Source organism: Anarrhichthys ocellatus, unplaced genomic scaffold (assembly GCF_004355925.1).
Source record: "Anarrhichthys ocellatus isolate YVR2014 unplaced genomic scaffold, GSC_Weel_1.0 scaffold162, whole genome shotgun sequence".
Classification (NCBI taxonomy): Eukaryota; Metazoa; Chordata; class Actinopteri; order Perciformes; family Anarhichadidae; genus Anarrhichthys; species Anarrhichthys ocellatus.
The window spans coordinates 186,228-197,653 of record NW_022280192.1 but is presented as its reverse complement, the minus strand read 5'-3'; the positions used below and the strand labels follow the sequence as shown (position 1 = coordinate 197,653).

General features: G+C 44.9%; 2 protein-coding genes across 2 annotated transcripts in view; one reads left to right on the top strand and one right to left on the bottom strand.

The window, feature by feature from the left end:
* Positions 1-4,770: 4,770 nt before the first annotated feature.
* On the bottom strand, positions 4,771-7,926 carry LOC116400335 (parapinopsin-like). The gene is made up of 5 exons (XM_031878118.1): positions 6,804-7,926; positions 6,130-6,220; positions 5,800-6,037; positions 5,456-5,698; positions 4,771-5,186 (listed from the first exon to the last, which is right to left on the bottom strand). The coding sequence occupies exons 1-5, from the start codon at positions 7,120-7,122 to the stop codon at positions 5,046-5,048; spliced, it is 1,032 nt and encodes a 343-aa protein (XP_031733978.1). The 5' UTR covers positions 7,123-7,926; the 3' UTR covers positions 4,771-5,045.
* A 151-nt stretch (positions 7,927-8,077) lies between these two features.
* Positions 8,078-11,426, top strand: part of ddx20 (DEAD (Asp-Glu-Ala-Asp) box polypeptide 20) — a 6,098-nt gene continuing 2,749 nt past the window's right edge. Inside the window, exons 1-7 of the mRNA XM_031878117.1 lie at positions 8,078-8,378; positions 9,077-9,171; positions 9,500-9,668; positions 10,025-10,139; positions 10,291-10,433; positions 10,870-11,008; positions 11,106-11,164. Coding sequence (XP_031733977.1) covers positions 8,183-8,378; positions 9,077-9,171; positions 9,500-9,668; positions 10,025-10,139; positions 10,291-10,433; positions 10,870-11,008; positions 11,106-11,164 — 916 coding nt within the window. The 5' untranslated portion in view covers positions 8,078-8,182. The remainder of the gene's footprint in view (positions 8,379-9,076; positions 9,172-9,499; positions 9,669-10,024; positions 10,140-10,290; positions 10,434-10,869; positions 11,009-11,105; positions 11,165-11,426) is intronic.

The window sequence follows — 11,426 nt, the reverse complement described above, 5'->3', positions numbered from 1 at the left end:
CACACACACACACACAGACTGAATAAGAAACACACACACACACACACGTATAGCAACATTGACACAAAACCCACAGAATATAGGTTGAACCATTTGTACTTGACAATAACCCTCAGACCCTAAAGACAGAATAAATAAAGACAAGTGCGGAGATGCTGGAAGAAAAGTGGGAGAGTTGAGGGTTCTCCTTGCTGCTACAACCGCTGCTGTCCACCAGAGGGCAGCGCTGAGGACTTTGTGAACAGAACTTGCTGCATCAGCGAGCTGTGAGGAAGAAGAAGAAGTGAGACACAAAGTCAAACCTGTCACTTTCTCTTGAAGCTTTGTTCAGACTGTTGTTGTACATAAAGAGACTGAGCTGTAGAACTCTGCTTTTTCTGAATATTGCACCTGAACCCTGAACCTCTCGGCCCTTTACTGATCTATACAACAACACAAACACACAAACTCTCTCGTGTTCTCGTCTCTCTTTATCTCTCTTTAATACACAAACACACACTTGTGATTCACTTGAAAGTTAAGAGTGTGTAGATGAACGGAGTTTAGGGAGATAAACTTTAGCACCTTATTGTCCAGTAGAGGTCAGAGTGGTCGTTACCTTATCGGTCACTCGAGCAGGCAGGAAGTAGAGAACCTGCCAGATGTGAGAGTAGAAGAAGAATTAAAAACAACAAACCAAAACAACAACTACTCACTCACCATAAAGGACAGATGTGTTTACACTCTCAGAAATAAAGGTGCTAACTAGAACCATATGTGGTTCTTTGGCTTGTCCTCATTGGAGAACCCTTTTTGGTTCATGGTAGAAACTTTTGTAAAGGTTCCACTGGGAAAGGGTTATACCTAGAACCATCTGTAAGGTTCCACACAGATCCCCCGATAAGAGGTTCTACAGAGAACCCTTCTACGGTGTAATGGTTCCAACACAGAACACTCTGGTTCTATCCTGATCATTTCCTTCTTTCTAAGGGTGCCAACAAGAACCCACCCAGGGGGTTCTACTAGTACCCTGTTATATTCCAAAGGTTTCCTCGATAATCAACCAGGGGTATCTACAGAGAACTCTTTTATATTTCAAGGGTTCTACCGAGAACCCTTTTTTATTTTCAAGGATTCCATCTAGATCCCATCCAGGGGTTTTTATTGGGACCCTTTTATATTCCAAGGGTTCCATCTAGAACTTACCCAGGTTTTGATTTTTACTGTTCATGTACTCTGTGGAACGGAATCCTCAAAAATAATGGTTCTTCTGAAGCAAAAGGTTCTGGGTAGAACCTCGGCCCTTCAGGAAGAACCCGTTTGGAACCCTATATTTCTAAGAGTGTACCTTCACCAATGAGATTAGACACTATACTTCAGTACAATTAAAACACTGAGTCACCAGTGGTCCACAGAAGGACAAACTGTGAGGACAGAAGGGACAGGAAGTGGACAAACCCTCACATTATTCTTAGTAACCCCGTTTCCTCTTTTGCCTTTGACTCAGAAGTTGTCTTGATTAGTTGTGTGACGTGCAGGTGTTGCTGTTGAAAACGTTCCTCTTTGCACCTGATTTTTTTTTTTACCTCTTTAGATCACGAGTAGACCATTCCACAACCCCAGAAACCTCTCTCGCCCAACTCCACTCGCATTTATACTTTTACTTTATTTTTCTTCAATTTGTATAGATATATACGATCGTACGTTTTACTTGTCAAGAAGCAATGATAATTCCAGGATGATGTTCTCAGTCTTTACTGTGTTCCCACCAGAACAGTGTGGCGACTGGCTGGGGACGTGTTGCACATTCCTTGAGCTCAGGACTTATTGCTAGTGTTGTTTTGTGGTTTGCTGTGAGGTACTTGCTGGTCTCGTCTGTCTCCCCAGTGGAGCAGACGATGTCCAACATGGCCCTGATACCCTTATTTTGCAAAGCTGGTTTAAAAAAAAATAGAACTATGTGAAAGAGAAGTCATTTCTTAGCATCAACCTGTCAGTCTTCTGTGTCGTTCACACTCTGTTAATTTGGCGATAATATTGCTGTTCAACCCTTGCCATTGTCTTTACTCGTCATCTACTTAAAGCATGTTTGTGTATTAAACACTCAGTTGGTATGTGAAATAGCTGCTGCTGGAAAAAAAGGTTTAAATTGTGCATGAAACATGACCGTATTACATTTATTTTGACATCAAACATCCCATTAACCTGCAATGAGTCGGGACATAGAAATTAAAATAAGAGTGGAACGGACATTCTCATTGAAATCACGTAGCAGGATGGTCTGAGTGACGGCCATTTTAATGTGTTGCGTTGCCATTGTGACCGCTGTAACGGGCTAGCGGACAGCTGGCTCGTTAGCTAGCTTGCTAATTCCACCATGCTTTCATGCTACAATGGTTACGGATAAAGACCTGAACATTGGACTGGTGGCCAGTGGCAGCGCTGGGTTTAACGATCAAAGAAGGACTAGCTAACTAGTGGACCGCTGGCTACTTGGCTAGCTCGCTAATTCCACCATGCTTTAATGCTACACTGGTTACAGATATAGAGCTGAAAAGCGGGCTGGTGGCCAGCGGCAGCGCTGCGGACCAACGATCCTTCTGCCATTTAACAGACCCACTGGAGTGTGTTGTCGCCACAACAATGGCTATTTTATCTTGTACTCGTATAATGACCACTAAAAACACTCCAATGTCCGTTCAGCTCATATTCTATTTCTATGATCCCGTGACTGTATTCTTAAATAAGAGGAAGGCAATGACAACACGGTACTCATCAACAATAGCATGAGCTGCCAGCATTGGGACCAGAGAGTGTGTGTGTCGTACCAATCAGACTCAACTTCAAGGTTGTATATCGTACAGCAGTAACTGTAAACCTGGGCGCTAACATCGCTGATTATTTAACAGGACTTGAAGCACTCAGACACACTGTTGTTTTTCCTGCTGATATTGTTACCGGCTGCCAGAAACGATCAATCCTCCAAGCACCAGGTGTACAAGCACACAACTGTTTCACACACCAATCGGTTGCCACGTCAATGTGTACTGTATCTTAGGATGGCCTGTGAGTGTATAGTCCGGTTCCTCAGGCCTCAGAAGGACTACTTATTCAGTATGTAGCATGTACATAGATGATCCCTCACTCTGTGTATATAAAACGTGTACAGGTTTGATACAGCTATTCACACTCTGGCTTTTAATTCTTTTTTTGTTTTTCCTTAATAAAAGTCATAGCAATATTTCTGTAATCAATAAAGAACGCCAAGGTGATGGGATGAGTTTGGTTGTGTTTCTTTAGAGGGGGAGAAATGACTGTGAATGATCAAACTGTGAGACTAAAGTGATGACAGGTTGTTGGTTTTTTTCTCCTTGCTGTTTTAACATGCTGGATCCAAAAGGCTGGAGTGAAGTACGTCTATGAGTATAACACACTGATTCTTTTTTATCAATGAAAGCCATAACTGTGACAGAGGTCTGTTTGTGTTTGAGGGGTGCACCGTGTTTGAGCGCAGACCTTTTTAAGAAGCAAATGGGATGTGAACACCTAATAAAACAAATAAAAACCATGTAATTACTTTTTTTTGTCTTGGAAACTATGTAGACATCTAGTGTGATAGATTACATCATCATTACAGGGAGTTGGCAGTTTGCTGGCAAACTCTTATTTAAATGTCTTCTTATTTTGCTACTCAATTTTGGGATCTTTATGTAGTCGGAGCTTGCGCTAAAAGAACATTTAAAACATCAAATGTTTTTGGCTCTGGCGCCATCTATTGGTGAGGTTGCAGAATGCATCCAACTGAAACTTCTCCCGTGTAGAACGGTGTTCTGGGCTGCTGTAGAAACTGCTCATTCTAAGCTAACGGAAATGTTTCAGGGGATTATACACTAAACAAAACATACTTAAACAGTGTATACCATTTCTCCCAATAGATGCACCTAAATGCTCCATACTGTCCCTTTAACATCTGGTATAGACGGTAGATTTGGTATTTAATTCAAGCGAGAATTCAGGAAGCATACCCATGTGTTTTTCTTGTAGCTTACACGATAGTATAAAGTCTTTTCGTCTTCATTAGTGGAGCACTTATGGCATATGACAAAGATACACTCCTCGACGGACGGATTCATTCTTGGAGAGCAGACCTTGAGATAATATCCGACGGACCAAACAGAGGATAACCGGGATGGCAGCTCAGCTAACACGGCAACATATCCTCATAAAAAAAACGGTTTGTATGAAATCCTATGAAAAGATACTGGACGAGATCAGACCAGGCGAATACAGTCTAACCAGAATCGGGAGGTCGGAGCCCGATGTCCCCACGTCTTTAGAGGGACCTGGCTCCCGGGTCTTGTGGTCCCCACTTGATGGTGGTGATGCTTGGTGCTCAAGCATGGTCAAAGTTGATGGACACTAATTCCCTGATGTTAAGTTTTCAATGTTAAAATGTCGGCCATATTGCCCAGAAAATGATTTTGTTCCCTGCCGTTTACATTCCTTCTGATGCAAATAATAAAAGCACTGTTTTGCACCCTGTGTTGCATAATGACAACACATTCTCCTTGAGTGTAAGCCTCTTAACTCAAGTCTGTGCTGGTGCTGTAGAGAGGTTTTACACGATATCCATGAACAGAATTAAAATGTACATGCATATCATTTACTTTACCAAAACACGTATGTTGCTTTATGTATGTGTGTAAATGTGGATTTAAATCTTTAATCAAAGCTTTAAATCTGTATTTGACAAGATCAACAGAATCCATGACAGACGGAGACAAAGAGGTCGTCTTTATTGTCAGAATATATAAAACGTTGGGACAGCCTCGGCAGGAAGAGACGTTTGAACACATGAGTCTTGTATGATAATGGTTTCCTTCTTCTTTCTCACAGCTGCTTTAATGTTGTTTGTTAATGATACATGATTTGTACAGCATCCTCATTTGTGGCATCAATATCATTCTGTGTTTTGTCACTTTAGACTCTTAAAGTTGTCTTCGCCGTCCGGTGCAGAGGGGGTTGCCTATTGGATGAAAGTAAATGGTCGGGAGTGAGTACACACTTCATTCATTTAAAGATCCTTTAGGTGAGACTCTCTGGCTCTTCATTATCGAGGCAACCGTGGTCTCGTCCTCGGGCGTCTGTGGATGTGACGCCCACGGGTTCCATCCACACAGGACCGTGGGAATAGCGTATCCCCGAAACTGGAAACACACACGCACACGGTTAACAATAGTGTGTGATCAGACCTGCCTAAAGTCCAGTTCTTTGTGTGGATGTGAATAAACAACACAGTCTCACGGGAGTTCGTGAAAAAGTCACAAAAGGCAATCTATTGGTTTTGTTTACAGGGAAACAAATTGTCTGTTTTTAACGTTAATGAAAATTAGGTTTAGTCAACAAACCAACGTGACTACTTAATGAACTGCCGTGATCCTGGTCTAGAATATAAAGGTGCGTGATGGAGGATTACCTGTCTGTTCATGAAGATATAGATGATGGGGTTGTAGACGGTGCTGCTTTTAGCCAAGTAAACCGGTATGGTGGCGACGACGGGGTCGATATATAAACTGGAGTCCATGATGACCGCGAGGGCCATGACAGCATATGGCAGCCAGGTCACCAGGAAGGCCAGCACCATCACCACGATCATACGCGCCACCTGCGCCTCCACACGGTGCGTGCTCGCATATCTGGATATCTGCAGCTTGGTCACCTTAGCGCACCAAAAATACAGGAAAAGAGACTTCATCGTCCAAGCTAAATGCTCTTTGTAATCTTTTCATCGAGAATGCCCACATGCCTGGCGCTACTCACCTGGCGTAGAGTCCAAAGGAGTCGCGAGTAAGACACCAAGATGATGGAGAAGGGCACAGCAAAGCAGAGGCAGAAGTACATGATGATGTACGACATGTTCCCCACGTCCCGGCTGTACCAGTTCGGGGCGCAGGAGGTCTTGACGCCCTCCAGCTCGTAGCTTCCCCAACCGAACAGAGGCGGAGTGTTCCACACGAAGGACCAGACCCAGGACAGCACCACTCCTGCTACAGCGTGTCTGAGGACAACGGAGACGGAGCGTCACATACCGGAAGGAGCAATCAAAGACTTGTAGTCTGGGTGATGAGATACTGACGGTCACGTCTGTACCTGGTCTGGAACAGGACCGCCCCCATGGGATAGCACACCACGATGTAGCGTTCAACAGAAATGACTCCGATTGTACACAGACTCGCTATACCTGGAAAAAAAGAAGGAATATGTAAAGAAGACATTATTTTATTATTTTCGTGGAATATATCTCGTGATTTAACTATTTATGACATGCAAATTCACGTTTACGAACCAATACTTTCACTTCTGATATTTGGATTTAACGTGTAAATCATTTAGATTTCAGTCCTAATGGATGAAGAAATGAACAAAGGAATTGTGCTTCTAGTTTATCACTCTGGAGTTTTGGGCTGCGTCTGAATTTCTAGACTAACATGCTATTTTTTTCAGAATTGTGTACATATTTCCAATTTTTTACGTGTATTCAATGGAGAAAAATTGTAATTCAGCATTCTTACAGGAATGTTAGCATAGACACCCCCATTGAAAGTACTGCAAACATATGAACCTCCATCAGTGGTCCGCAGGCTCAATCCCCATTGAGATACCTCCTGCAGCGATAGATCTCTTAGACTTTAAGTACATTCCGTTGATAGGATTACGAGTACTTTAACACAACTGCATTGCTACTTTCACAAGTAAATCACGTGAGCACCTCTTTCCTCACAGTGCTGACGAGATCAATCCAGGTTCACACTAAATGTACCCACCGAAAAAGGAGACAGCAAAGCCCTCCAACACGCAGCCCGCACGTCCCAGGCTGAAGTACCCCATGGCGCTGGTGACCGTGGTGGGCAGACCTCCACACACGGCACAGCCAAGGTCACAGACGGCCAGGTTCACCAGGGCGTAGCTGAGCGGCTGCCTCAGCTGTCTGTGTCTCACCGTCACCACGATCACCAGGACGTTGAGGAGGATCCCGGCCACGGAGAACGTGCCCATGATCACGGCCAGCACGGTGTAGCCGGTCCGAGACAGGAGCTCTGCGTTGGCCGAGGAGTTTCCATGGTGCAGAGGGAGGCGCTCCATCCTTGCTCAGAAGCTTCACTGGTATTAGAATATAAGAGTCAGCGGTTTATCTACTACCTCAAACTCCAGAATCTAGTAAAAAACGACAGTTTCACAAAAGAAAAGAAAAAAATAAGTGTGGTAATCCAACAATAGGAACACCTCTGCTGTGTTAATGCTGCATGTTTGCTGCTCTGCTCTGAGAAGAGATCACACCTTCCTTAATAAGCCCGACGAGAGGAGGGGAGGCTCTGTGAAATCTAATTAATGAAAAACCAAAATCCGTGGATCCGGATTGTGGGGACAATAATTCAGTCTAATATCCTGTTAAGACTACACTTTCCATGATTGGCGGGTTTACAGCTGCTCCTGAGTGATGAAGCAGGGATTCAGCGGCACAATGATGGGTTTGAGGATCACAGCTCAACGCTGCTGGTTGAAGGCGTCCACGGAGCATTATGGAGTCTTAATGTCATTTTTATATGCACTGAATTACTCGATAACGTTGGATTAGCTGACATATGTCAGCCGAACAAACACAATACGGTGCTTATAAAGAGCCTGATGGGTTTGAATCCACCAGTCAATTAAGTCCCTTTTTAAAGAGGTCAGAGGTCAACGCCAGTTTAAGAAAAGAGAGTTACAACAGGAGTGTACAGGACTGATGTGTCTGGTTTTAAAATAACCGGACTTCCGGAGAACCGGAAGTTGAGGAAATGACAATTAAGAGACTTTTAAGACAATTCCGGTTCTCCGGTGCGGAAGTCCGGTGCGCCGCCATATTGACGGCCGTCCCAAAGCTCTTATTTCTGCTCTGAGGAGCGAGGATCGAGGAGGGAGGAGGGATCTCTGAGGAGCCATGAGCCAGGTGGGGCGGCGCCCTCTATTGACCAGCCGCCACTGTTCAAATGATCAAAACTATTGTCCTGGATTTGGCTCCATAGGTTCACGAGTTATTGTATTTTTCAGTGCAGTTCCCCTCCCCGTCACAAGAGGGCGCTACAGAAACAGCAGCTGCAGCTCCCAACGCTCTTTAAAGCAGCTGAGTCTGATCAGCGGGGGGTAAACAAGTCCAGTCAACATGGCGGCCTCCGTGAGGAAAGCAGCCCACGACATCGAGACGCGAAAGCGGACCGACGATGTGCTTCTATCGGAGGGAATCGACTTCAGCTCCCTTCTGCTCTCTCGGCCCGTGCTGGACGGACTGTCCTCCGCGGGCTTCCGGAAGCCGTCCCCGATCCAGCTCAAGGCGATCCCGCTGGGCCGCTGCGGACTAGGTGGGTTCATCGAAACTGCGTGGTGCGCTACGGAAAGCCGAAAGGGACGTTTTTTGTGCCGTTTTTACACCCAAAACGTCGCTGCCTTTTACGCCGTTTAAAGCTGTCAAAAACGAAACTTTTAACGTTGTTTAAAACGGTCAAAAATCGTCGTTCAGACCACCATTGTGATAGACATGAGCTATTATTCAGAGGAGAAAACTAAACTTTTATTTTGAAATTCACCACTGTCACAAATAGTTTGATTAAAAACACTATTTACACGTTTAGGGATTAATACAAAGAAGGCCAACTCACTTTTAGATGCTTTAGAAACATAAATGTCTACATTTGAGTAAATATTTGGCAGCCAAATCAAATAGTTTACATGATATTCAGCCTTTGTTTCTCTATAATGCATTTCAATCTTTAATTGTTTCTTTACAGGGTTTGTATAAAGTCAATAAAGTAGGCCATGAATATGAGAAGCAGAGAGCCGTTAATCACAGTGTACTTGAAGTGAACGCCTCTGATTGGTCCTTCAGTCTAACTGTAGATAGGAAGCGCTTTATTTGATGCAGCAGATTTGACGCTCAAGACAGCGAGGCAATCAATACGTCGCACGCAGTCAAGTGAAATGAACCGTGGAAGCCCACGCTTATGAATCGTGATTATTCTGACTCATAGTGCAGCCCTTCATCTACCATCTGTTGTTTCAGACCTGATCGTACAGGCCAAGTCCGGCACGGGGAAGACGTGCGTGTTCTGCACCGTCGCCCTGGACTCTCTGGTTCTGGAGAATCCTGCAACTCAGGTGAGCGAAATCAGTCTTCAGGCATCTTGTATTTTGGAAAACAAAACTTTTATTTTGAAATTCACCACTGCTCAACAACAAGTGGTCATGAGAAGTAATCCCTTTGGTTTTTTAGGGTCTTAATCTGATGGGTTTAAGCAGCTCAGTGTCAAAAGTGTAAATGAAAGAAGGCAATTATTACAGCAGAACATCTGCTCTCGCTGATGAACCGACTGCAATCATATTAGCTGCAGGGTCTTACTGATTGGGGACGACTCCGCATCCATCCGTCCTTAATCTGCAATCAAATGTAAGTGGTTGTTAACATTTAACCTTCTTCGTCCTGCAGGTTCTGGTCCTGGCTCCCACTCGTGAGATAGCGGTGCAGATACACTCGGTGGTGATGGCCATCGGCTGCACCATGGAGGGCCTCGAGTGCCACGTTTTCATCGGGGGCCGACCCGTGAGTCAGGACAAAACCCATCTGAAGAAGTGCCACGTGGCGGTGGGCTCGCCCGGTAAGAGGCCGACGGACTGTTGATTAGAGAGACGCGGCACTGTTTGTGTAACCGCTCAGGGGTGTGACGAAACTCACGCTTCGGTACGTTTTTACGGTGCAATAGGGAACTTTTTGTTCATTTATTTGATTTTTATATCTGAAATTAGAGCTGACAGCAACTGGTGTGCTGTCAAATCTTCCCGGGTTAAACTTGCACTTCAGAATTCCTGTTCCGCTTGTACGAGTCGAAGACATAAACTGCTGCTCGGGTCACGGGGGCGTACCGGAAGAATGTCGCATACCGAACATTTCAATACAAACGCGGGTATCGTTACACCCCTTGTAACGCGCCATGCTGTTATCTGTGCATCGCAGGTCGCATCAAGCAGCTTATCGAGCTGGGCATGTTATCCACCGCCAGCATCAGACTGTTTGTTCTGGACGAGGCAGACAAGCTGCTGGAGGAGGGCAGCTTCCAGGAACAGATCAAGTGAGATGGACAGATGCTCATATTTAATGATGTGATACGGTTGTCAGAGTGCAGCCTTTCATCACAAATCTGTATGAATGAAATGTCATTAATTAGATGCTGTTTTACATAAACGCATAATTCAACCCACCTCCTCCGCTTGTCTCCTCAGCTGGATCTTCTCCTCTCTGCCAGTGAACAAACAGATGCTCGCGCTCTCCGCCACCTACCCAGAATGCCTTGCTCAGCACCTCACCCGCTACATGAGAGAGCCCACTTTTGTCCGACTCAACCCCAGCGACATGGGCCTTAAAGGTAAGAACCCGGCCAGGTGTGCTGCTGTCATTGTTGCCACGAAACACTGAAGACAAATGCATTTAAAGGGGCTTTGGACCACACTGATGTGTTTGTCACCATTTTTCTGAAATTCATTAAACCAAACAACTAATCGATTAATCAAGAACATAATTCACAGATTAATCGACACAATAATCGTTAGTTGCAGCCTTAAATGTGACGAGTTTTCCTTCTTCCTGAGGGCGTGAGGTGGTTTAAACAGTAACACGAGAAGCACTCGTCTCTGTTGGTCTAGAGATATACGTCCTCCCTGCAGCTCTGTATTCACAGTGACGTGTGATGTGCAGACACACCACCCAAACCCTTTGAATGATTTCCCCCATCCCATTAAAAACAGAGTTGAGTTTGAATTGATATTCTTCGTTGCATGTTGTCCTTGTGTTGCCCCCTGCAGGTCTGAAGCAGTACTACAAGCTGGTGCCGTCCCATCCTTTACCTCACAAGATCTTCCAGGAGAAAGTGCAGCACTTGTTGGAGCTTTTCAGTAAACTCCCGTTCAACCAGGCTCTGGTGTTCTCCAATCTCCACACAAGGTATTTTAATGGTCCACCCGTGTCCTCAGAGGTTCTCTTGATGATCTGTATTGTTCGATGACGCGTCTCTGAGGATCGGTGTGCTTTGCTCCCTCAGGGCTCAGCACCTGGCAGACATCCTGTCCTCCAAAGGCCTTCCTGCTGCTTGTATCTCAGGTGAGACTTCCACGTTTTACCCGAAGGTAGAGGTGTAACGGACTGCTGTCGACCCGTACGGATCCCCCTCAAGGTTCTTCACGCATGTGAACCTCAGATTAAATACACAGTTTTATCGTTAACCATCAGAGTGTAAATAAAGTTTTACTGACTCAGTAGAACATGTGTTTCTAGTCTCTGATCATGTTTCATTGTAAACAACCAATCAGTGTTTAAACCAACAGGAGGAGAGCTAGTAACGTTAGCAGCACCGCTAACGGCT

Bases quoted from the DNA above. Each gene is read 5' to 3' on its own strand.
- LOC116400335 (XM_031878118.1), bottom strand. From the start codon at position 7,122: ATGGAGCGCCTCCCTCTGCACCATGGAAACTCCTCGGCCAACGCAGAG. The intron at 5,699-5,799 runs GTGAGTAGCGCC...TGGTGCGCTAAG, and splicing joins TCCTTTGGACTCTACGCCAG to GTGACCAAGCTGCAGATATC. The intron at 5,187-5,455 runs GTAATCCTCCAT...GTGTGTTTCCAG, and splicing joins ATATCTTCATGAACAGACAG to TTTCGGGGATACGCTATTCC.